At 35.9% G+C, this 27742-nt stretch overlaps 1 protein-coding gene across 1 annotated transcript in view; it reads left to right on the top strand.

The window, feature by feature from the left end:
* The window catches only part of LOC137641366 (uncharacterized), a 413026-nt gene that overhangs the window by 359153 nt on the left and 26131 nt on the right, over positions 1 to 27742 (top strand). Inside the window, 2 exon segments of the mRNA XM_068373852.1 lie at positions 1694 to 1840; positions 27543 to 27711. Coding sequence (XP_068229953.1) covers positions 1694 to 1840; positions 27543 to 27711 — 316 coding nt within the window.

Here is a 27742-nt window from a genome sequence, read left to right as displayed (position 1 = left end):
TCTATCTATCTGTCTATCTATATATATATATATATATATATATATATATATATATATATATATATATATGTGTGTGTGTGTACATATATATATATATATATATATATATATATATATATATATATATATATATATATATATATATATATATATAGATGGAAATTATCCCAGTATCGTGCTCAGAGAGAAATTAATTTCTATCTCATACAAAGATCAAAGCCTAGCCCCTTTAAATGAAAGGCCAACTCGCTTCTAACCATGCCACCAGGGGCTAAAAGAAGTCGAAACATAACTGCTAACTACAATTCAGGATTTACCTGGCAAGACATCAGTTTCTTACCAATAAGAGTGTATGAATGGAGAAGTGTTGATTCAAACGCCCAAGATAAAGACGACTAGCGAAATCTAACCGAGTCCCTTTGTATCAATAGTCGCAGGAGGATGTGTGTATATATATATATATATATATATATATATATATATATATATATATATATATATATATATATATATATATATATATATATATACTGTACTATATCTATACATATATACATATATATATATATATATATATATATATACTGTACTATATCTATACATACATATACTGTGTATATTTATAGAGTACAGTAATTGATCTCATCCACATATGGCACTCGAGTAATCTCTATTACTGTTTCATTTCTAATCCCGTTTTGTCATTCAACATCCAGTATTCTTCAGAAGTCCTTGTTCTCATATCTACAAAAGTTGTTGGATAGTGTTTCATTGTAATACAACGACTCACACCCATACAGTAACACCGATCTTGCAAAACTGATACAAAGCCTGATTTTTATATGTAATTTCAGGCAATTTCTTTCACAAATTTTACTCAACATAGCCCTTGTGTGATTTGCTTTTTTCAATATTAAATTATAAAGTCCCTATATTAGAGATCACAGTTCCTATATATTCAAAGTATTCTACATTAATCTTCTCGCCTTCCATTGATATTTCATTTTCAGTTTGATTAAGTCTGTTCATGAGCATAGCAAGTGCAAAGTTAATGTTAGTGAAGTCCTATAAAATTAATTTGCAGTGAACAATGGAGCACTCCAAGGGAATGTGATATCATCTATGCTGTTTATTCTCCTTAGGGATATTATAAAACATAGAACATTTGTTCATGGTGGGGAATGATTGGACTGACTAGTAATAGGAAATTACCTGACCTACGGTATGCTGATGACGATATTCTTATTAGCAGAACATCACAGGATTTTCAATGCTTGCTTATCAGAAGGCATGAAATTTCACATCAGGTTGGCCTCAAGATAAATAGAAGAAAAACAGAGATGATGAATATGGAATATATATATATATATATATATATATATATATAGATACATACATATAATATATACATATATATATATATATATATATATATATATATATATATATATATATATATATATATATATATATATAGAGAGAGAGAGAGAGAGAGAGAGAGAGAGAGAGAGAGAGAGAGAGAGAGAGAGAGAGAGAGAGAGAGAGAGAGAGAGAGAGAGAGAGAGAGAGATAAACATTGTGTTTCCTCTTAAATGTCATTCAGGAGATATAGGCTATAAACTACAGATTCACTATCAATGTAATCAAATAGGTATGTGTGTAAATATTTGAAACCATATGATTTCTTGTTAAGGAGGAGGAGGGCACCTTCGATGGAATCAAAGCCATAGAGGAAATCAACCCTGATGACCCTGTCTTCGTAGATTTCCTGATCGACCAGTACCATCTTGTCGCCACACATATGATGCTTGATAAAAGCTACTCCCAGATGTCAATAGTTGTGAGTATTTGCTCAGTTTTTCTCTAAATCCCAGATAAGCATTCAATTAGAAATGTATACCAGAAAATAAGTTTATACTTAGAAAATTTTAGAATATGATGAAGGGAAAACTTTCACTAAGATTCAGAAAGATGTTTTAAAGGTCACTCATGAATGGGAAAGGCAAAGGATTGGACAGTGTCTACACTATATATATATATATATATATATATATATATATATATACATATATATACATATATATATATATATATATATATATATATATATACATATATATATATATATATATATATATATATATATATGTATATATATATATATATATATATATATATATATATATATATATGCATATATATATATATATATATATATATATATATATATATATATATATATGTATATATATATATTGTTATGGGCCACACCCATCAAACACACAAAAGTCTCTTAAACACAAATGAAGTCACTAACGACCAAGTCCACAATAGGTGGAATGGCCGCAACAGAGTGTACAGAGATGGAATCAAGGAGGATATAAAAAGCTGAAAATAAAACTTTAATATTTATTACAAACCTTTTAGAAGGAAATAACCACTGAGCCTCTTAGAAAATACATTAAATAAACCAAATCCAAACACACATTGAAAACATAGAATAACCAACACTCTTACACCAAATTAAGACAGACTATACAATTACACTTTAAAGAGAGGACCCCGAAAGTAATAGAATGTCGAAATGTCAGAATAACCTAACTTATGTTACACACTAAATCCATAACAAAAAAATAAATTTCCTCCCTTAAGTGAGCTTCAAAACAATGGTAGTGGCAAACACAGCCTTCAATTCACAGGACGAGGAGATTATTATATAATTTCGACAGGCAATCCATGGACACGGCCATCCGACAGGTAAACATTCACTTTAGCGTCGCGAGACGATCAACGGACATTGAGGTCCAAAAAGACACCACACCTTACCAGTTGGCAGAGAGGTCCCCTTGGCTAAATCACTGAACCAAGGGCAAGGTTGGATAATCCATAAATCTTCCAAAGGAAGACAACAGCAGAAGCGAAGTATAGCAGATCTCAATTATCCGACTCAGTCAAGCACTCCCCTTCTTAAAGGTCCAGAATCAACTCTCTCCTCCTGGACGCTCAGCGCCAGAGTCTCCTCCAACACCACCCGTGAAAACAAGCTCATTGTAATCAAAACTATACAATAAGTCAGAAAAGTCGGGGAGGAGGAAACAGGGTCATTACGTTCCAAAAGAAATAATTACTGCCAAAGTGACTTGATCAAAACAAAAATAATTTACGTTAAATGTAACACATACTAACAATATATATATATATATATATATATATATATATATATATATATATATATGTATATATGTATATATATATGTAAATATAACAATCTACCTATCTATATATACATATATATATATACATATATATATATATATATATATATATATATATATATATATATATATATATATCTATCTATCTATTTATCTATATATATATTTGTATATATATATATATATATATATATATATATATATATATATATATATACATATACATATAAATGTACTAATCCTTGTATGAAAATATGTCTTTATACATCAAGGTAAATGAACTCTATGATTATGAGAATTCTACAAAACCTAAGAATTCAGCGTGTTGTTGTAGCAAGAATGCATCCTGCTTGTGAGGGGTAGCCTTCATTTAGACAAAGCACTCACCTGAAAGTGTCAGCTGTGCACAGTGTATTAACGAACCTTTTGTAATGAAGTTAAAAAAAAACCATGTTCCAATGACTCATTATCCATTGACATGGGACATATTGGTGTCAGGTATACAAATACGTCTGTTTGTGTATGCTCTGAGCGAAGTTTTTCTTTGAGCTGGTAAAATAAAAGTTGAAGATGCCTAGATACACAAGGACTAACATAACAGAAGCTGCTGCTGTGGGACATGAAAATGAAGGAGCCGTTGGCTACAGTGAGGCCGAGGAAGGATATAGACAAGAACTTCGAACACAGGAATTGGAAAATAAGTTAGATATATTAGCAGAGTTAATGAACAGTCTTGGTTAAACAAGAAGTGGAGCAGCGTGCAACCACAGCATATCCGACATACATAAACGAAGTCTAAACGCACACAAGTGAAAGTACACATGCAGAGCCGATTGAAGATAATATCGTAGTTCGGAAACTACCAGAACTCCAGGCAAGTATTAGGCCTTTTGATGATCAGCGACCAAATGAATGGTTTCAATCAATCGAAGTATTTTTGAGAGACTTTGAAGTAGCCACATATGAGTGGTCTGAAAGAGAAAAAGCTATTCAATGAATTAGATTTCTAAAAGATGCTCCAGCAATGGAGGCAATGTGTTGGCCACAAGACAGTTATGGAGTTATACTGAAATAAAACAACGTTTAATTGAGAAATATGCCTTACCCGATGCGAGAAAGGGAGACATAAAAGACAATTACAAAGCCAAAATTCGTGAAGGTGAATCCGTTCTTAGTCTTGCAACTCGCATTTTTCGAGATTGTGATTTGTTTGCCACCCAGAGTGCCAATCTCCCAGAAGGTGATAAAAAATCAATTGCCCGTAAACATATTCGCAGATTAGCAAACACCGTATTTTTGTGGTTCTTTGTTCGATGACAATCGCTCGTTAGCGGATGTAGTGAGCGAGATACGTAATATTCTAGACAGTTTGCCAGGAGAAAAATTGACTGAGAATAACTGCCCCTAATCCGAGAGGGTAGCAGCCATAAGAGGCACGCAGTCAGCAGGTGAGAAGACTATTCAGATGCTGGCAGTGTGGGGGAGAGGGGCACTGACGAGTAGAGTGCTCACCAAAAGATCCCCACGCTGTTATCCTTGTCAGCCCTATGGTCATCTATCTCGAGAGTGCCAAGCAAAAAACGCCGAGGGCAGGCAGGCTATGGCTCACGCACACCTCCCCCTGCCCAACATCCAAGGAAAAGGAAACAGAGGAAGAGGGAGACAAGGGAGATCGATGCCTCCCCACATGACATCAGATGCAGCAGCCGAGGCAGCAGTAAGAGTGACAACAACAGACGTGGTAGAGCAGGCACTGGGACCTCTGTTGGTACCCCCGACTGCACCCCCATAGCCCTAGGGAGCTGCGGTGTTGCAGGCGAGGTCATTGGCCCGTGCCCCATATATCCTAATGGTCGGCTTGGAATGTTAGCAATTAGGATTGATCTACCAGATAAATCCATTCGAGCGCTAATCGACACAGGAGCCAGCCTTTTACTGATTGAAAAAAGATTTTTCTCAAACCTACTGCAGTCAGTGGCATCCATCATCCTCGACACTCCAGGAAGAAATAAACTATGTGTAAACCATACAATGATTGTCAACTTTAAGGTGGGATCTGTGAAGTTTACACATGATTTTTTTTTGTCTTGCCCACCTTGGAAATTCCAGGAATCGAGTCTATAATAGGAATTGATTTTATAAGTAGTAATCAAATAATGCATTTTTGGGTTAAAAGATACAATAATAGTAAAAGCAGGCGGGTGCATTTTGTCATTAGAAAGTCATGAGAGAGTAAGTGCTTGTGCGGGTACGGAGAGACATTTAAGTAAGGTAACAGCTTTATCTAGGAGAGGAGAAGTGTTGTCTCCCCAGACAAATACCAGCATATCAGTGACCACGTGTCAGCTTCTTTCGGAAGGAACCAAGGTCGTTGTTAAACCCCATGACAATTGGGCGCATGCAGTCTTAGAGGGCTTATCAGAAATAAAAGAGAACAGAGCTGATATAACGACAGTTAATTTGTCAAATAAAAGAGTTGTGTTAGGAAGTGATTCTGTGTGTGAACTAGTTATGTGAAATTGCTGATAATGGAATCTTGGGAGCCACAACTTCAGCCCGCACAGACAAACACACTCAGAATTTGATTATGCAAGCGCGAAAACTATGTCCAACAGAATATCAACCTGTAGTTGTTGACATTGTTAATAATTATTCCGATGTAATTGCATGTGGAGACGAACCACCTGGGAGGATTGATTGATTTCCCTTTAGCATTGAAACTGGGCATGCAAAGCTGATCAGGTCAAGACCTTATTAGGTACCCATTCATGTCCAGGGAGAGATAGAAAGGGAAATCAGTAAATTAAGGGAACAAAGGAATAATCAAGGAGAGCGAATCCCCTAGGGCTTCTCCAATTGTAGCTGTTAGGAAAAAGGATGGCTTGGTAAGATTGTGTGTTGATTATAGGAAGTTGAATGCAGTCACTAAGGATAATGCATTTCTATTGCACTCAATCGAAGAATTACTTGTGAAGGTACGGAATAGTAAATATTTTACAACTATTGATTTGAAGTCTGGATACTATCAAATACCCATTCAGGAAGACAGTAAATGTGAAACGGTATTTATAGCTAACAATCAACTTTTTCAGTTTAATTTTTTTCCTCTCGTTGTTAAAAATGCTCCAAGTCATTTCTCTAGATTAATGATGGTGGTTTTGTCTTCCTTAATTGGCCATAATGTTCTTGTTTATTCAGACGATATCATAATTACAGGGAAAACTTCCAAAGAACATAATAATAATATTCATAAAGTTTTATAAGCATTGCGACGTAATGGTATGAAAGTAAATTTGTATCCAACCCTGCCTCTGTAAAGTAGAAACTATTAGAGATTTCCCCAGGCTCCGTGCCCCTAAGGAAGTAGCTGGGTTCCTTGGGCTTGCTGGGTATTACCATAAATTCATAAGATGTTTTGGAGAGATAGCGAGAAAAAAAAGTAATAAATTGAGGATTAGAAGAAGAAAGGGTCTTTAACCATTTGAAAGCTGCCCTCACTAGCAATAACTTACTCAAATATCCTAGATTTGGTCTCCCGTTTTTAGTGACAACAGATGCGAGTAGCTTAGCTATTGGTGGAATAGTTTCTCAACGAGATGATAAAGGTAGAAAGCGACCCATTTGTTTTGCTTCCAGGGTATTAAAAGAGGAAGAAAAGAATTATGGTACATTTGATAGCGAGGCTTAGGCTGTTCTTTGGGTTCTAGAGAGGCATCGGTCCTTTTTATTAGGTCAGCCAACTGAGTTGCAAAGTGATCACCACCCCTTACGGGACTTGTATTTTAAAGTAGATTTGACATCTAGACAAGCGAGATGGATTCAAAGATTATTAGAGTTTAATATAAACGGTTCTCAACACATAGAAGGTAAAGCTAACAAAGTAGCTGGTGCCCTCTCTAGAGGTACAGTAATAGGAGTAACAACTAGGGCACAAAAGAGGAACGAAGAACGTAATCAAAATATTTAAGACCCCATCAGAATAGAGAAAATTGAGGAGATGTGAATTCAAGCGAGAAGCAATCAGAAAATGGGATCGACGTTGGAGAGAGAGAGAGAGAGAGAGAGAGAGAGAGAGAGAGAGAGAGAGAGAGAGAGAGAGAGAGAGAGATGAGAACGGTGAGGGTGAATATATGTGGGTGGCCGAGGACATGACCAGAGGTGTCCAGAATGAGTGCCCTAATGATGCAGGTGTGATTGACTTGGGAGGTTGGGAACATAAAAGAAGTCCGAGAGGGACAGAAAAAAGAGGAATGGATGAAAATAGTGTGAGCAGTGATTAAAGGGGAATCGGAGAGTTATCCATCATTTCTGAATGCGCCTTGTGAGAGTTTTTTAATAGAGGATGATATCTTACACTGTGCTTGCGAGAAGAGGCGAGGGGAATTTTGTGCACGAGTAGTTCTTCCTCCCTCTCTAATTAATCGATCCATCCATATTGTGCATGCAAGTCCGTATGCAGGGCATATAGGGATTCATAGAACATTAAGGAGAGCACGCGAATCCCTCTTTCGGTTAGGAATGAAAAAGTCTATAGATTATTATATAAAAGGTTGTCATGCTTGTAACTGTTTCAAAGAATATAAAAACACTGTACCAGAATCCAGAAAGTGGCCTGTGATTCCTATTATGTCTAATAGCGTGCATATGGATGTGGTAGGACCATTTCCTACTGGTTTAATACAACATAAGTATATATGTGTATTTGTGGATGCATTTACTCGGTACACTCATACTTACGCAATGTTGGATAAATCAGCAAATTCATTAGCCCAGGTGCTATGCTCTTTCATCACTAGGTTTTGTTGCCCGAAAAATTAGGAAACACAAACTATAGCTAACGTATTTAGGTCCTCACCGAGTAAAGATGGCTAAATCAAACACTGTAGTGATACAAAGCACTATTAATGGCACAGTGTCTGAACATTATCAGGCACACATACATGTGGTTCCTGAAGAGGTATTTTCAAAAGTGTCAGTCAGAGTGTACCTCCTTACCCCTGCATACATGATATTCCTCGAGTTGATGAGTAGAATTTTTTTTTTCCTTTGCTGTTGTTGTTGTTTGAACAGACCTCATTTCTTCTTTTGACGTGTTATAAATAAACTTGATGATAACAATGTGTTCTTATGTTGATGATTAATGTATACATAAAGTGTTGTGGTAATTTTGGTGAGTGTAGCAATACGTATGCATACCGCTGACTGAACCTAGAAATAATCAGAGGTTAAATAGGTCAGGTGAGATCCGTCAGGCGGATCCTGTATTATTCTTGTATTTTTAGGATTCCTGGTTGCTAATGCAGGGGTGGTTCCCGTTGGGAAAGTGGCTGCGGGATTAAAATTCAGTCTTGAGGAAAGGAAGTGTTAGAGAATGTGTAGAGGTGAATACCTCATACTTAAAGTTATAAGAGAAGGGCTGGAAGATGAATTATTTTCTCGGGAAAATGGCTAGTGGCCACCGGTTGATAGTTGCAAGTGCAAGTGTAGTAGTGATTTTAAAAAAATGGCGAAACGGTGGTGGTGAATTGTGCCGTAAACCTGGACACGTAAAATCGAGGGATGGAGGAATATCTATTACTACTCCTGTCAAGCCCAAAAAAGCCATATTGGCCGCAACCAGAGGGAGGTTATTGATGAGATTGTGTAATGCTGATGTTGTAGTGATTTTTTTTTTCACTTTGGGAATTTTGTATTTTAGTTGCAGAGGGCATAAGGAGAAATGAGTGAAATTATTTAATATTATATTGTGTATATTTTTACATGCAATAGTTCCTTTTTTATTTTTTTTGTGGAAGATGTGTTATTTTTGGGGGTGATTTATATATATATATATATATATATATATATATATATATATATATATATATATATATATATATTTCCTGTTGCATTTCTGTTTAGTATGTGCCATGCCTATTCCGAGTCAGAGTGTCCTACATATATCATAGACTAGAGAGGGCAAGCGCGCACCTCCTCCCGGAGTGATGAGCTTAGGGGGAAGAGTAATGTCCTAATCCTTGTATGAAAATATGTGTTTATACGTCAAGGTATATTAACTCTATAATCATGAGAATTCTACAAAAACTATCAATTCAGCATGTTGTAGTAGCAAGATTGCATCTGGTTTGCAAGGAGTAGTCAGTAGCCTTTGTGCGTTCATTTAGACAAGGCGCTCACCTGAGAGTGTCGGCTGTACACAGTGTATTCACGAACCTTTTGTTGTAAAGTAAAAAAAAACCCACGTTCCGATGTCTCAGTATCCGTTGACATAGGACATATATCTATCTATCTATATATATATATATATATATATATATATATATATATATATATATATATATATACATACATGTACATATCTCTGTCTGTCTGTCTCTCTCTCTCTCTCTCTCTCTCTCTCTCTCTCTCTCTCTCTCTCTCTCTCTTTCTCTCTCTCTCTCTTATATATATATATATATATATATATATATATATATATATATATATATATATATATATATATATATATATATATATATATATATATATATATATATATATATTCTTCACCCATGCCCTCTCTTCATCAAGCTCAGAATAGGGGGGGCCACTAAATGGCTACTGATGACTGCAGGTACTCATATAGGCTCCTCCAAATTAGACTTTGTTTGCATCATTAGAACAAAAACTAAAACAAGCCTGATATAATATTTTTTATCAATCAAAGCCCTTAACCAACTGCAGCTTGGTTTTCATGTTGATGGTAAATATCTACAGCATATTTCACTGAAGTTCCTTGCTATTGACGGCATTGGAGACTTATTGCTGAAATGCTTTTGTGCCTTAATTTTCATATTTATTTTTTTCATAAGGTTCCTAAGGGCCCACAATGAATTAATTAATTGTCTCATGTCCTAGAAAAATTATACCAGATAGTATTGCTAAAAGGCTATATATTCATAATCACAATGCACTGGAAAATCGGAGACAAGAATGAAAATTTAAAGATAAATTAGCGTTGGGTAATCAAGTAAAGAGCAAATGTTTATATTTGAAATAACAAAGAATATTTCTGAATCTCTGCACAAACTAAGCACAGATAAGCTGAAGGGATTGGCTTGAGAATTAAAGAAGTGTTAATAAAAGGTATTATAGATATTATATACAAAGTTTGGAAAATTATACATACCCTGACATATGCAAACACAAATATGAAGTCTTTACGCCTATAATGTTAATCATATTATATCATCTTCGATGGGGCCTCCATTATCACCGTGTCTTTTACGCTAATGGGATTTAGAATGAGTGACAAGCTATTTACCTCCCGGGGCGCTGTTCCTCTCGGAGACCATCCTATTAACTCTTCTCAAACCAAGTATCCTCTAGGCATACTGAATAGATTGACGCCCTTGATATTATGGCTGCGCTCGGCGTCAAAGACTATGGAAGGCAAGATGCCAGAAAACCTCAAATCAGTCAATGAATTAAGGAGGTGGGGAAGATAAATGGGTTAAAGGATGATCTCGATACCGGCTGCATTGTTGCCTGGCCTCATGTCCGCAATATATAAACCACTTGCCTGCAGTGTGTGGACTGTATGAGTACATCCGGATCTCAGCATTGATAATGTTTCTTTAACTTTGTATGACTCTTTCAAAATCTTAGGAGTGATTCTCGACTGCAAATTTACTTTTGAGTTACACATTATGCCTGTGTCTTCTTCAAATGCAAAAAAAAAAAAAAAAAAAAAAAAAATGGCTTATTGAGAAAGTCTTTCACGATTTTCGGTGATCAATCTATTCTGAAGAAGTGTTTTAATTGTTCTCCTGTCTGGTCTTCAGCTGCTGATTCTTATCTTAATTTGGTGAACAGGAACTTACGGACTATTAAATTTTTTTCTTCCTGATCTAGATATTTTTTTCTGGCACCATCGTTCAATTAGTTTGTTATGCATGTTGCATAAGATTTTTCATAATTCTGATCATTCATTACATTCAGATCTTCCCGGACAGTTTCCTCCCATTCGTAATACTAGGCACTCATCTTAATTCTAATAGTCAGGTCTTCTCCATCATAAGGGCTCAATACTATACAGTATTCTAAAAGTTTTATTCCAGCAGTGACCAAGTTGTAGAATGATCTTCCTAATCGAGTAGTTGAATTGATAGAACTTCAAAAATTCAAATTTGCCGCTTATGTTTTTATGTTGAAAAAGCTGACGTAAGTCTTTTTATTGTCTATTTATGAAATATCTGTTTCGACATTGTTAATCTTTTAAAAATATTTTATTTCAATTGTTCAATTTTTCTCATATCGTTTATTTATTTTCTTATTTCCTTTCCTCACTGAGCTATTTTTTCCTGTTGGAGCCCTTAGGCTAATATCATCTTGCTTTTCCAACAAGGGTTGTAGCTTATCTAATAATAATAATAATAATAATAATAATAATAATAATAATAATAGTAATAATAATAATAATAATAATAATAATAATAATAATAATAATAATAATAATAATAATAATAGTAATGAAAATAATGATAATATTAATAATAACAACAATAATAATAATAACAATAATATCAACGTTCTTGCTTACGTTCAGAGTAAGGATGGCAATAATTTTAAGGTCATGTTGTCCAATTTTAAAATTGATCCAGACCAAGTTGTAACATTGAGTTAGTTCGTCAAGGTTGAAGGAGTTGAGTAGGAACGCAATTGTTCCCGTATGAATAAGGATCAAGAACTTGATCACGTTGGGATGCAGAAAGGTGCGTTTTGTGCCGCAATCAAGAAAAAAAAATTTGAGTGGAGTGCTTAAATCTGCTGTTAATAAGATCTCCAGTAAAGGTAGGTAGAGCAGCAGGGTTTATTTTGTCCGTCTGTTGTGTTGGCTTAGTCCTGTGGTATGCTATAATGTTAAGGTGAACAATGGGGCTTTACCTGAAGGTGATTCCACTCTAGGACCACTAAACTGGAGTGACCCACCATTGAGATGTTGGAGTAAATGGGCAGTTTCGGCACTACACTCGTGGGTAGCATGTTGCACTAAAAAGCATTTATTGCAACGTCTTAGTTAAGTCAGTCTTGCCAATTGTCTCTCTATGTCAGGGCATTGGGAACATTTAGTTGACGAGTGTTCATTATGGTCACAGAAAATACACCTGCTACAAATAGCATTATCTACCAGAAGGGGGAGCTCTAAGAGGCTCTTGGGTTCGTCTCAGGCTAGAAGTAACATTTGCTGGTATATGGCTTGGTAGGGATAGTGCCTTATGCTTAAGAGCACTACCGTTTGTATTAGGAAAGGGCTTAGCAATTTCACTATGGAATTACTGTTTCCATCGGCACTAGAAGGTTTAGCGGGAAACTTGGATTTACTCTTATCCGCCAGCAGTTTTTCTAGCTTCTTTGTTGTTAATTACTGCATGATCAAGGATGTGTTGTTGTAACGACAGTAAATAGTTTCCAGAAGAGAATGATTTAGTTTACCCATTGTGATATGCTCTAACAGATCTTCTGACCTGGGGAAATAGGTCTCTTGGACATACTCTCCCTCCGTACTGTTCCATTAGAAATTGTCTAAGGTCAGGTCCATCATCACTGGGGGGACTCATTGTGAAAAGCTTATTGCGAAGCAAATGTTGATTGAAATTCGTACTCTTCAGTGAGGTTAACAATGTTCTGCTCTTAAAATCCCTCTGTCCAGATCCTATTTGCAACAAGAAAGTTTCCTTGACCTCTAAGGCAGCGCAAAATGATCTTATATTCGTCAGCCGAAAACTATTTAAGAGACTCATGGATGGTTTGACAGAGGAGGCTCCACCAACCTGTCCAATAATCCCTACAACCTATAAAAGTAGGGTGTCAGGCTCAGAGGTAACTGGAATGTAAACAGTCTGGAGGTTTGTGCCTGGTGATTGATTCTGTCCTTGCAGGACACGATGCTACTGAAAGCAGTTTCAACTCTCTTAATGTAGGCAGCAAGTACAGGATAATTTACCACGACAATAGCATGATTATGATGAGACCTCCCAATCTGCTTGTAGTTGTTAAGTCTATCCCTGATTCCTCCAACAAGAATGCTAAAATGATTCAAACAGGGGGAGGGTAACAAGGAGGGCCATATGGGCATTATCACATACAAATTTTAAATTGACCTCCTGTTGTTCGAACTGCTCGTTAAGCTCCTTTGAACTGACCGGTTCTGCCTGAGGCATTGGAGGGTCATTAATGTTATGAGGGGAGTCAATGGATGAACGGAATTGGCAAAAGCAAAAATAAGAAAAAACAAATTTATCTCCAAACTCCTAGGTATGCTCTAGGAATGAAAAAAACATCATACTAAGCTGTTTTATGGAATTTACACAGCTGTGGGTGCATGGAGCGATGACTCATTTGTGAAACTACTTTCACAATGATATCATATGGTTAGTGGTGAAAAGGTATATTACAAATGAATACCATATCAAAGAGAACAGGGCTAATAAACCATACGATACATAGTAGTGTCGCACTGAAGATTTAAAAAAATATTTATACACTTATAGGCAAACAGGGTGATAACCAAATGGTTGCAATTATAATTACAAAGAGAATAAAACGTAGTTAGAGGCATACAGGCAAAGGACACAAAAATGCAATTACAAACTAAGATAACTTTATGCATTGCTGTACGCAAAAACCCGAGTTCTAGTATCTCAGAACTCGCTACTTAAAATTATGTACAATATTCACTACCTTGGAATAAATACATGGATAAAATAGAGTTAACACAAAAAATGAAGTTTCTAAGTAAAATTGCAGAGAAACTTAGATATACAGTCGTCAAATATATGGAGACTCAAACAACAAATGAACCTGTGTTCCAGTGTCTCTGAACTTTCTAGTTAAGATTATGAACAGTATCTGCCACCTTGGAAGGGGTGAATGGATTTACTATAAAATGAGGTCTCTACATAAAATTGTAGAGATGTCTAGATATGATGCTCCAAACGTTAGATAGATGACAACACTATTAGGCTTTCAGAGGTGTTAGTAGGACAAAGCACTTACACGAAGGAAGGTAAACCGAAGTACTAAAATGATTGATAAATAAAGGTTAAACGGTTAAATTGGCTGAACAGAACAAACAGACGGATGTCTGAACAACATAAATAAAACAACTTATTTCAAGCACCTTAGAACTTTCTCGTTAAAAGCCGAAAATATACTTAAAGATTAAATGAACTGATAGGCATAAATGCACTAAGCATACAATACAAACACGAGGAATGCACCATACATCATTGACCCGAACAAAATAAATGAATACTGAAGTTCCAGAGTCTCAGAACTTTCAAATAAATGAATACCGGAGTTCTAGTGTCTCAGGACTTTCAAATAATTGACTATTGGAGTTCTAATGTTTCAGAACTTTCAAATAAATGAATACCAGAGTTCTATTGTCTCAGAACTTTCAAATAAATGACTATCGGAGTTCTAATGTTTCATAACTCTCAAATAAATGAATACCAGAGATCTAGTGTCTCAGAACTTTCAAATAAATGACTATCGGGGTTCCAATGTTTCAGAACTCTCAAGTAAATGACCATTGTAGTTCTAATGTTTCAGAATTTTTAATTAAAAATTGCAAATGACTATCGGAGTTGCAATGTTTCATAACTTTCAAATAAATGACCATCGGAGTTCTAATGTTTCAGAACTTTCAATCAAAACCTGGCTTACTGTGTTTTCCTTAAACTTGTGACAAATGCCATAAATTTACATCACAACACATCTCTCTTTCCAACTCAAGTCTAGAATTTGATCATTCTACAATCTGGCTGGTGCATGAAGATTAACGTGATATAGTGCAGTGACACTGAAGATGCTTAATCAATCTGGTTTACATAGTGGCTTACAAAATTTAATGCTCCAAAGCTCAAAGGTGAACAGATCTAGTGCGGAGGACCCCGTGTGGAAGATTTTCTTTATGTAAGACACGTGTTCTGGGGAAACCTTCCTGCAATAGGCAACGAAGATCTTCCCTGGGCGATATGAGTGCAATCACTCAGCACGCTATCATGAAACATACATCAGATGTAGCATTTTGTAAACCATCATGCTATTATCCTATCCAGAGAGTTACTTTCACATGAATCTTAGAATCTGTATTAGATTGATATGTGACCTAATCAAAAGGGGGAAATGGCCACGTAAAAATACAACCCACGTAAATAATTTCCTGCAGACCCCGTTTTCAGCATGATGGTCGTATCTTGTGTTCAACACTTTTCCTTCTAGCCCACCCCTATGTGGCAGTCTCCTGGTCGACCAGGATCATAGAATCTGGTATTATTTCTCTGTCCTCTCCTCAAAGATTACCATTGAGATCATACAATGAAAGTCTTTCTTCCTCTTCTGGGCATTCGAGCTCCATTCCAGGAGGAAATATCCAGGGGAGGAGCCTGGATTCAACATAGGTACAACTTGAACACCTGTATGCTCAAACCCCTCTAAAGCTAATGGAGAGGCTTCTGAGCCAGTAGAATTAATCTGTCCTCTCCCCAGACAGGAGACCATCAGCATTCGTATTTTGATTCTACGAAACTTAAGGTGCCATTGTGGAGAAATATTTTTCATTTTAAATTGCTGAGTGGGAATTTGATGTTCTGGGAATGTCTCCCTATACCATATAAGGAAAGACTAGCAGGGGAGGAAAAGGAACACTAACACTCAAGTGCACAAACGCCATTGTAATAACTTTGATAATGTAGTTCATAAACCTTCACTCTAAATAGAAAACTGTACTCTGTTCAGGGGCCTGAAAATTCCACATGTGAAATAAGTAATTTGCTGACCAACTTTAGCTTTGTCATTAATAAAGCCCTCTACACTCTAAGATTCTGCTCCGGCACCTTCCCAGGGACACCAGGGAGATGAGGACAGGAATCTTACTTTATGAATGGAGACAATGGCAATGGATGGGAGCAGGGATGTATTGTAGAAAATAATTAAAGATAAGGATCTTTACCCTTCGAAGCACTGAGAATGAATACTAAGTCACTCGCTAACACACCATTACCCTTAAGTTACCTAGACTTATTCCTTTCAATATATCGGGTATGTTGTACTGAGGTTGACTATTCATATCAGACACAATCAATACATAAAGGGTGTACAAATATGAAAGGGTATAATTAACCTTATATAGTTTCTTTACTACACAAAATTTACAGTGTTGAAATGGATATCTTAAAATCAGCAAAAAAGGTTAAAACAAATGCAAAACAAAATAAAAGAAATGTGACTTAGCAAAAACAGAAGGTAATCAAATTGCGCGTGACTCGAGGTCTGCTGCAATGGCAAATGTTTAAAGTGGGGTCAGACACGTAGTCCTTTGACCCAAGACTGGACTGTCTGTAAAGCAAAAGGTTATACACAGAATTTATACATACAATCCCACACACTCAGTCCAGATTATGTTAAAGCCAGTTAATATTAAATCAATTAAAAATGAAAACTAATCTAGAAATGAGGGAAACCTTAAGTGGCCATGGGTCTACCTGTACTCCTAAAGTACTTGAAAAGCCCTTGTCCACAAAATGGCTGTTGAATGGATTACTTGCTTGCCTGGCCTACCCATTGGTTTTCTTCCCTTTTTGGCAGATCAGGCATCGCTGGCACAGTTCCCTGGTTCGGATCTTACCTCTCTACAGCCGACAGAATACCAGAAATCTTCCGTTCTCCTCTGCTTCTTTGGGGAGTTAGGGTGAGCCAGAGTAATGCAGGTTGTTCATTAGGTCAGGATGGGGGCTTGTGAAGGAATGGGCCAAATTCTCGGTCAATGGGCTCACCTGGGTCATCTTCTGACAGGCGGGGGTAGTTGAGTTGAGATGCCAAATCGGGAATTTCGGCCAAGGCATTGCATTATTACAAGGAGTGAGTAAGAGGCAGGATTTTGTGCAAAATACAAAGTATTCCTACCTATTGTGGCATACTAAAAATTGATAATCTAAATGAGTAATCAGCAAAGGGCCAATACCAATTCAAACCTGAATTGGTATTGAAGAGATATAATTATCTGCTTATAAGTCACCAGTACTAAAATTATATTCAAACCCAGTGTAAATCTTTATCTTGACACACATAGTTTAAGAAAGGGACAACGTTTGCATCGTAATGCTTTTGTCTTGCATTTCTATGCAGTGACGTCACTAACATGGTGTACAGTACTGTCGAAAAGTTCAGTTAATTTAAAGCAATCCTCCGAAGTTATGGTAAAGAAAACATAAAGTGGGAAAGCTAAAAGTTCAAGGGTAACTAATATATTGGGAACGAGACCAAAATACAAAATAAAAGAAGAGTGGAGAAAAATTCTTCACAGCCATATACTGATAACAACATTTGGCTTAATGGGCTCATGGAAAGTGAGTTTTATGCAGGTTTTCTATTTAAACCACAAAAAGTTATTTTGTTTGTCCAGAAAACATACATAAGAATTACCCTAACTGTCTGGGGTACATAAAAATGAGACATTTAAAAAGTATTCGGAATAGGACCTGTGTTGTGGACAAAATATTTTTCCTAGACTAGAAAAGCTTAGATAGAATCAGAGAGACTAAAATGAAATACAAAGGAATTAACAATTTTCAAATTACAAGAAAAACCAGGCTAAGTAATTTATCTAGAAATGTATAGGAAAGAACCCGGTTATGGATGGGGAAAACTTTCTTACTAAATCCCAGCTTTTTCCTACAGAAAAACACCCATTTTCTTCGAAAATAACACTTATTTCCACCGCAAATATATACTTAGTGAAATATATATATATATATATATATATATATATATATATATATATATATATAAGTAGATATATATATATATATATATATATATATATATATATATATATATATATATGTAGATATGTATATATATATATATATATATATATATATATATATATATATATATATATATATATATATATCATTCACATATTTTATTTGTGTATTTAAGAAATGTATAACCAGCTCGTAAGGTGAGTTCCACTCATGTAGGATTAAGTAAATTCATATAAATAACATAAGGCTATCGTCATTCATTTGATTATATTTTCATTCACTTCCATATAGAATATGTAAATTTGCATCATTTTAAAGAATTAAATTTTCATTTCACATAGTTTTGTTACATAGTCTTATGTAATATTCTTAAAAAGTATGCTCTATGACAAATGCTAGGGATTCTATCATGTTTCCACGTGGTTGGAAAATGCATAGAGGTTCTACACTAAAAAAAATTTTCTCTAATGTTATGAGAAGAGGTGGGTGGAGTTACCCGAGAGTGATGCCTCACTGGGCCAAGTTGGCAACCTTGATGCTGCTAAAGCCATGTTCCCACGCTACGGAAATGCTCAACTACAAGTTTCTAGAATGAATTAAGAGGATATATATATATATATATATATATATATATATATATATATATGTATATATATATATATATATATATATATATGTATATGTATATATATATATATACATATATATATATATATATATATATATATATATATATATATATATATATATGTATATATATATATATATATATATATATATATATATATATATATATATATATATATATATATATATGTATATATAAATATATATATATATATATATATATATATATATATATATATATATATATATATATATATATATATATATATATATATATAAGGGCCTTGCATTGCATAGGAACAAGAAGTCCAGACTAACCTTCTGAAAGAGCCAATGTCTGGCAATCCTCTCAGCAGCATCTATCCAGATACTACATATTTCCTTTACAACGGGAATAGTGTTTTCTTCTCAAACGTGAATAGTGTTTAGTCTTTGTTAACAAGTTTGGTAATTTAGATTTTGAAAGAAGTGAAGAGTTTTTTTAATATAGTGTATATTGTAAAATTTATTGAGTTTTTTGTGACTGATCCTGTAAGATTTGATTAAAAAGTGAAGTGTATCTATTCTTGCTTTACCGTTCGGTAACATTGTGACCCCTAAGGATTTAAGAGTAACAGTTATTTATATGCAAGTGTAATATTGTTTATTTACTATAGTGTTATTATTATTATTATTATTATTATTATTATTATTATTATTATTATTAGCTAAGCTACAAAACTAGTTGGAAAAGCAAGATGCTATAAGCCCAAAGGGCTCCAACAAGGAAAAATAGCCCAGTAAGGAAAGGAAATAAATAAACGGTATGAGAGGGTATGAACAATTAAAATATTTTTAAAATAATAGCAACATTAAAACAGATATTTCATATATAAACCTAAAAAAGACTTATGTCAGCCTTTTCAACATAAAAAAAAAAAATTGCTGCAAGTTTGACCTTAGAAGTTCCACTGATTCAGCTACCTGATTAGGAAGATCATTCCACAACTTGGTCACAGCTGGAATAAAACTTCTTGAATACTGGGTACTATTGAACCTCATGATGGAGGCCTGAATATTAGAATTGCATGCATGCCTAGTATTACGAGCAGGATGGAACTGTCTGGGAAGATATGAATGTAAAGGATTGTCAGAATTACAAAATATTTTATGAAACATGCATAATGAACTAATTGAAGAACGACGGTGCCAGAGATTAATATCTAGATCAGAAAAAAAGAAATTTGATAGACCATAAGTTCCTGTCCAACAAATTAAGATGATAATCAGGTGCTGAAGACCATACAGGAGAATAATACTCAAAACATGGTAGAATGGAAGAATTAAAACACTTCAGAATAGATTGATCACCGAAAATCTTAAGAGACTTTCTCAATAAGTCAATTTTTTGAACAATTGAATAAGACACAGACCTAATGTGTTTCTCAAAAATGAATTTGCTGTGGAGAATCACACCTAATATTTCAAAAGTCATACAGAGATCCGAATGTTGAGAGCCACTGTCCTTGGCCTACTTACATTATTGCTTTGAGTTTTGTAAGGATTCAACTTCATACCCCATAATTTGCACCATCCACTAATTTGAGCTAGATCTCTATCAAGGGATTCAGCAACCCCAGATCTACATTCAGGAGATGGAATTAATGCAAAGAGAGTAGCATCATTAGCATATATAACATGCTTGTTTTCTAGGCCAAACCACATGTCATGTATATATGGTATAAAAAGTAATGGGCCAAGAACACTACCTTAATGAACACCAGATATCTTATTCCTATACTCACTATGGGGCCCAACAACAACAGCTCTTTGTGATCTATTAATTAAATATTCAATAATGATGGTAAAAAACAACCCACCTATTCCCAACTGTTTGAGTTTGAAAACAAGGGCTGCGTGATCAACACGTGAAAGTGTTAACTTTTTTCATTAATTGTCAAAATTAAACATTTGCATGAACTAATTTCTAGTGAAACATGTGATTGTATAAGTTTTTGAAGTGTCAGTTTGTCTTAGTCTTAGTCAATTTTTATTATTATTTTTTTAATAGTTATTTTTATAGAATACAGATATTTTTGTAAAGCGTGTATCATTTCGATCACCAATAATTATTTCAGTACTTGCTCGTATCCTCTGACTAAGAAACGAAGTAAGAGGATGATTTAAGAATATTTCACGTTATAAGTAAAGTAATCACCCAGTTATCTTTGAGTGAAAGGAAAGAGACCTTTAAATATTCAGTGTTCATATATCTTATCATCTGGGAGTTGCATGTTATTCCCAGAGCTTGGAGGTTTTCTCTTGTGTATCAGATTATGTAACATATTGCAGGTGAGTTTGGAAGCTCGGGAATTTATCTAAGTTGTTAGTCGTAATGTATACTTTTTCGTGCCCAGACCCTGGAATCGAGCAAGTCTGTTTTAAATATTGGTGATAGCATGGCCATGTTCTTGATTAAAAGTTTGATCAGTTTAGTGTTCATAGGATTCTGTGTATTGATAAGATATATTTTTTGGAGAGGTATAATTTTTTGTAAAATACAAAATGGCGCAGTGGAATGTACAGAAGATTTTGGAAAACCCAATTGTTGAGGAATTGACGGAAGCTAATGTAACTACAGCTCAGTGGCTCGCTATTTTAACGACATGTGTTGGCCATGCAACTGGTAGAGGGATAAAAGCCCAAATCAAGTGTCTACCCTTAGAAGCATTAATAAACTCAGGAAAGTTACCAGAAAAAGATATTCCAGCAGCTTGGGACCTTTTTGAGAAGACTGAAGCAGAATTGGTAGAGAAGGAAGTATCAGATGACCCACAAGCTGAAGGAATGAAAGCCAAAATAACTGTAGAGGCTGAGATTAGACAAATTGCAGCGGAAGCGAATTTAATTAGTTTTGAAGACGATGGCAGAACGGGAGGAATGGGAAGAAAGACAGAGAGAAGAGTCAAGAGAAACTGCAAGACATGCACGGGAAACGGAAGAAAGTAGAGAGAAGAGGCAAGAGAAATTGCAAGACAGGCAAGAGAAGAGGCAAGAGAAATTGCAAAACGGCAAGAAAGAGAGAAAATAAGCAAGAGAACTTGCAAGACATGCAAGGGAATTGGAACTGTTGAATGCTCGTGAAAGGATGTCGTCAACTCAGACAGGTGTGATCCCTGCTGTGCACGATCCTGTGTTTAATGTGGCAAATGCACTGAGGTTCATTCCGAGATTCATGGAAGAAGCTCCCAACAACGTGTTCTTCGATCTTATTAAAACAGTAGCATCGACGATGGAATGGCCAGAAGATAGATGGCCTTTACTATTTCACAGTTTCCTTCTTGGAAAAGGATGCAGTGCGTGTCTTACCTTGTCTCAGGACCAGAGGAAGGGGTATCAAGAAATTAAGAGGGGCGTGCTACAAGTGTATCAGATGACCCCTGAATACTATAATAAAAGTTTCTGAAGTTTCCGGAAGGACGAAAAAATTACTTTCCTGGATTACTCTTACCAGGTACGACTATGTTTTAAGAGATAGATACAGGCTGCTAAAGGGAGAGAGATGACTAAATTTGAAGAACAGATAGTGCTGGAACCATATTTACCAAGAATTCCTGAACATTTTCGAACGCACGTGAGAGAGAGAGGTGAAAAAACTTGATAGAGCCACTTTGCTGAGTGAATATAATAGTATTATCAGTTGTAAACAACACTCGGGCATGAAGTTTCCAACGTCGTTCCGACCAAGTGTCAAGTATTTGCAGAACCATGGAAACCAGTTCAGCAATAACTATGGGAACAGGTTCAATAGTTAAAGCGGAAGTACCACTGGTACCGTTCCAAAGCAGAATGTGCAGAATATGACATTGCCACAACAAAAATCGTCGAATATTCCTCTTTCAGGTGTTGTAAAAGACGTGCAGAAGATTAATAAAGTTTGTTATAAATTTGACAAAAAAGACCATATCAGTAAGGATTGTTGGTCAAACTAATCGAAAGCAATCGCCCAAGTGGTTAAAGGTAATTCAACCCCACAGAATACGAAGATGAAGAATCAAATGGGAAAGGTCAACGAGGGAAATGGACCAGCTAACGCTTATACGATGAACAGAACAACCCCAAACAGCATGGATGCCTTTAAACTGTATATTTATGAAGGTATGTTAGCCACTCGGGATGGGAGCGAGCAGATCCCAGTCAAGATATTGCACTACACGGGATCTAATCATAGCATGGTGATGTGAGGTGTACACTCGCTGGTGGAACAGTCTCTCAAAGGAGATTTGGTCATTTTAAAGGGAATAGGGGGAGAGAAAGTTACTCCTATTTGCCATTTTAAACTATCATACGAGTTGGTGACAGGTCATTTTAATTTTACGGTAAAGGATTCATTAGCTGCCAAAGGAGTGAAAGTCCTACTGGGAAATGAAATTAGTAGAGCGCCATTTGTGCATTGTCCCATTTCAACGGAGAAACCACTGAAATATAGTCCTACGACTCAACTCGACAAGGACTACCCGTATCTATTTCCTAGTTGTGTGACAACTAGGAATATGACAAAAAAAGTGGCTGTGGAAGGAAACAGAAACCGAAGGAACGATGAACTTGGAGGATTTGTTTGAAGAAGAAAAGGTTCCCCATGATAGTATGCAAAAGGTGAGCTCCCAAGAGAGCGAGAGAGAAGAGGAAAGATAGATTGTGGCGGGATGTTGCAATAACAACACCCACACCCTTGATCACTCTAAACATCTGAATAGACAAATGTCTCCTCAGCACAAACCTTCCCCTTACGTTATCAGCAGCAGGACTCTTGGACAAAAAGGACATAAAAACAAAACATAACCTTAAAACTATATTTCTTAAAACTAAAACAATCACTTAAGAAAAGAAACATTCAAATAACCAAAACTACATCAATCACAAAACCTTAATACTAAGCACAGACAAACAAATCACCATAACCTAAATCTTCAAAACAAAATATACAGTAGATACATGTGTGAGCACGGGCACCATTGCCAATACTCAAAAACCCTCACAAAACCCGACACCGACACAGTTCACAAACAGTACAAAAAAAAAACCACTTAAAACTAAAATAATAATCGCAATCAAGTATGTAGACACCAGCGTCCACACAAACCCCAACAGACCCTCACAGCCCACTGTCAAAATTTAGTGGCAACCAGTAGAACACGAACCAAACTACCGCACACTCACTTCCTATACTGGGGCCAGTTAATCATAGTCATCCTCATCATCATAATCCTTGCCATCAGTAATCTTGATAAACAGGCCAGGTCATCAACAGTTTTGCAGTCCAAACAAAATCAATTATAGGCCAGGTCATCAACAGTTCTGCAGTCCAAACAAAATCAATTATAGGCCAGGTCATCAACAGTTCTGCAGTCCAAAAGAGCAGTCGAAACAAAATCAATTACCAGCCAGGTCATCAACAGTAAATTCCAAAATAAAATCTCTCTCAAAGGAGGAATTACGGCTCAAAAAAATAATTAAAAGAAAAACACTTACGAACAATCCTAACTAACTAAACTATCGCACTGTAATCAAAGATAAATAATAGATTGTTCCTATCATTCAAAATCACGACAAGCAAATATAAACAAACTGTACTTACTCAAAAAATAAACAATCAATTCCAATGCTGGTCAAAATCAAATGTATAAATCCAGTGCGCACACACACACAACTGCCTCAAGTCACAGTCAATCAAAAATAGCATTCGCTCCAAAACATCTACCACTGTCCTAACCTAGCTAAAAGTAAACAAACAGTCAATTACTCCAACAGTCTTTCTCACAACAAACAATCGATACACTAACTACCTCTCTCTCTCTCTCTCTCTCTCTCTCTCTCTCTCTCTCTCTCTCTCTCTCTCTCTCTCTCTCTCTCTCAGGATTTGACAAAAACCAAAAATAAAAAATAAAAAATAAAAATTAACCCTCCACAAGATGATTGAACAGGATGACAAGGAGGCAATGGACTTGGAAGAAATAGAAAACTCAGCATTAGAAGGACAAGTGAGTCGGAAAAGGCTGAAAGGATAGAAACGTAAGGATGCGACATTAACGTAATTAATGTACCGTGTGGTGGATGAGATGGAGGTGCAGCAGTCTCTCACCTGTTATTACCTCAAAGATGGATTGCGTATGAGGGAAGCATAGACCCGCCGATATCCCTGCGAATGCCGAATGGGGTATATACTGTCAGATATTGATTCCCGGTCTGCTGAGAAGATAGGTGATTGCGTAGCGCATGAGACGGGACACATGGGAATAAGAAAGATGACGGAGAAGATTATGAAACACTTTTTCTGGCCTGGCATGCATAAGGACGTGAGCCAGTTTTGCCGTGCATGTCACGATTGTCAAATGGCTGGAAAGCCTAACGAGTACATCAAGAAGGCTCCCTTACACCCGATTGAAGTACGAGGAGAACCCTTCAGCAAGGAAATGATTGACATTGTGGGACCGTTACCGAAAATGAAGAGAAGCCACGAACATATGTTAACTTTGATGTGTCCAGTGACAAGATACCCCAAAGCCATAACCATCAGGAACATCAGAGCCATAGTAATCGCTGAGAAGTTACTAGACTTTTTTACTAAGTTTGGTATTCCGAAAATCGTTCAGAATAACCAAGGAACAAATTTCACGTCAAAACTGGTTCAGGACGTGATGAAACTATTGGATGTGAAACAACAACTGTCTACTACCTATCACCCGGAGACCCAAGTTGCATTAGAGAGGTTTCATCAAACCCTGAAGAGTATGTTAACAAAGTGCTGCAGCAAAACAGGAAATGAATGGGACATCGGACTACCTTTAAGGCCATTTGAAGCACACAAGGCTTATCAAGAAAGCATGGGATGTAGCCCGAATGAAATGGTGTTTGGACGAGAAGTAAGTGGAGTGATTAAAATGTTGGCAGAAAAATGGGAACATCAAGAGGAAACGGATGGAAAATATGTCAAGGGAAAGACTGGCGAGATAAGAAAGTTTTCCCTCGAAAACCTGAAAACAAGTCAAGGAAAAATGAAGAAAAGGATTGGTATGAAAAGTAAGAACAGACAGTTTGCGGTAGCACAACAGGTGCTAGTTTTCTTACCGATAAGGAGATTCCCTCGGGACCAACAAGCTCCAAGGGACCATTTCGGATTTTGGAGAAGATCAGTGACTTACTTACGTTATCGAAACATCAGGAAGAAGGAAAAGTCAAAGGAAGATTCAGGTTAACTTATTGAAACCGATACTGTAAGCACTGGAATTCAACAAGAAATTCCTTATCCAAGTGAATGCGACAGACAGCGGGATTAGGGCTGTCCTATTGCAAGAAGGCAAGGAAGGAATTCTTTACTCCGTCTGTTTTATGTCATCGCAGCTGAAGAAGCATCAACAGGCCTACTCAACAGTTGAAAAGGAACTACTAGTGCTAATCACAGCAATAAGGAAGTTTGAAGGTTATGTAAACAGACCACAGAATGAAGAAATTACGGTTTGCTCAGATCATAATCCTTTAACTTCTGTTAATAAAATGAAGAATAATAATCAAAGGTTAGCTAGATGGTCATTATACCTGCAACCATATTGTATTAATGTAAAGCATATATCAGGTAAATAGAACCTGTTTCCAGATTATTTATCTCAAGCTTAATAGGTGGATTCAGGCCCAGAATAAAGAATCTTTTTGGGGTGAGCTATCTTACGAAGCTGGTCTGACAAGTAAATAGAATATCTTATTCATGTATTTTATTTCTGTATTTAAGAGATGTATAACCAGCTCGAAGGGGAGTTCCATTCATGTAGGATTGAGTAAATGTCTGTGAATTACATAAGACTGTCGTCAATCATTTAGTTTAATTTTCATTCAGTTCCATATATGTAGATTTACGTCATTTTAAAGAATTAAATTATCATTTCATGTGGTTTTGTTATGAAGTCCTATATAATCTTGTTGAAAGGTATGCTGTATGACAAACGCTAGGGATTACATCATGTTTCCAGGTTGCTTGAAAATGCACGAAGGTTCTAGACTAAAAATCATTCTTTTTTCTAATGCTATGAGAGGAGGCGGGCGGAGTTAGGCGAGAGTGTTGCCTCGCTGCGTGACGATTATCCCTACTTGAATGTGCAAGTTGGCAACCTTGTCGCTGCTAAAGCCATGCCCCCATGCTACGAGAATGCTTAACTACAAGTTTCTAAAATTGATTAAGATGATATATATAAGGGTCTAGCAATGCATAGGAACGAGAGCTCCGGCCTAACCTTCAGAAAGAGCCAATGTCCGGTAGTACTCTCACCAGCATCTATCTAGCCACTATATATTTTCTTTCCAACATGAATACTGTTTTCTTCTCAAACGTAAATAGTGTTTTCTCTTAACCATGAATAGTGTTTATTGTTTGTTAAAACTTTTGGTAAATATAATTTTGAAAAAAAAGTGAAGTATATTTATGAATACAGTGTATATTGTAAAATTTATTAAATTGTTTATGACCGGCCCTGTGAGATTTAGTTAAAAAGTGAAGTGTATTTATTTTTGTTTAACCGTTCGGTAACCTTGTGTGAACCCTAAGGACATAAGAGTAACAGTCACACTTTTGCAAGTAGGCCTACATAGATAAGAGATGCATTCTTCATTTTTCTTTACACTGTTGAAGTGAAGTTAATGTATGGTGCAATTTACTTAATCTGCGCCTGCTTTCTGATTATGAGTTCTTGAGTTAGGCATGATATGGTCTTTTCAAAAGAACAGCAAATTCTTGTATCTTAGAAGACGAGTTAAGATCATGTCTTGTTCCTGTCAGTGAATTTGTGTTGAAAGACTTTAGAACTAAAACTTGATACGAGAAATTGTTATGTGGCTTTTTGTCCATTTCCTCTTTTAGGGCAGTTATGACGAATGTCTCCTTGGATGCGACACGGCCAGAGGATTTGACTGCCAGACTTTTTCTTATTGCTACAATGTTCAAAACTGTTATCTGTCAAGGGAGGTTGTGGACATCCCTATTGACCTTAACAAGATAGTAGTTCAGACTGATTGTGTCGTCGTTGCTCGTAAGTTTAAATATGATGATATTTCCTAATA

Source organism: Palaemon carinicauda, chromosome 5 (assembly GCF_036898095.1).
Source record: "Palaemon carinicauda isolate YSFRI2023 chromosome 5, ASM3689809v2, whole genome shotgun sequence".
Lineage (NCBI taxonomy): Eukaryota > Metazoa > Arthropoda > Malacostraca > Decapoda > Palaemonidae > Palaemon > Palaemon carinicauda.
The sequence above is the reverse complement of the archived record's forward strand: the minus strand, read 5'-3'. Positions and strand labels throughout refer to the sequence as shown.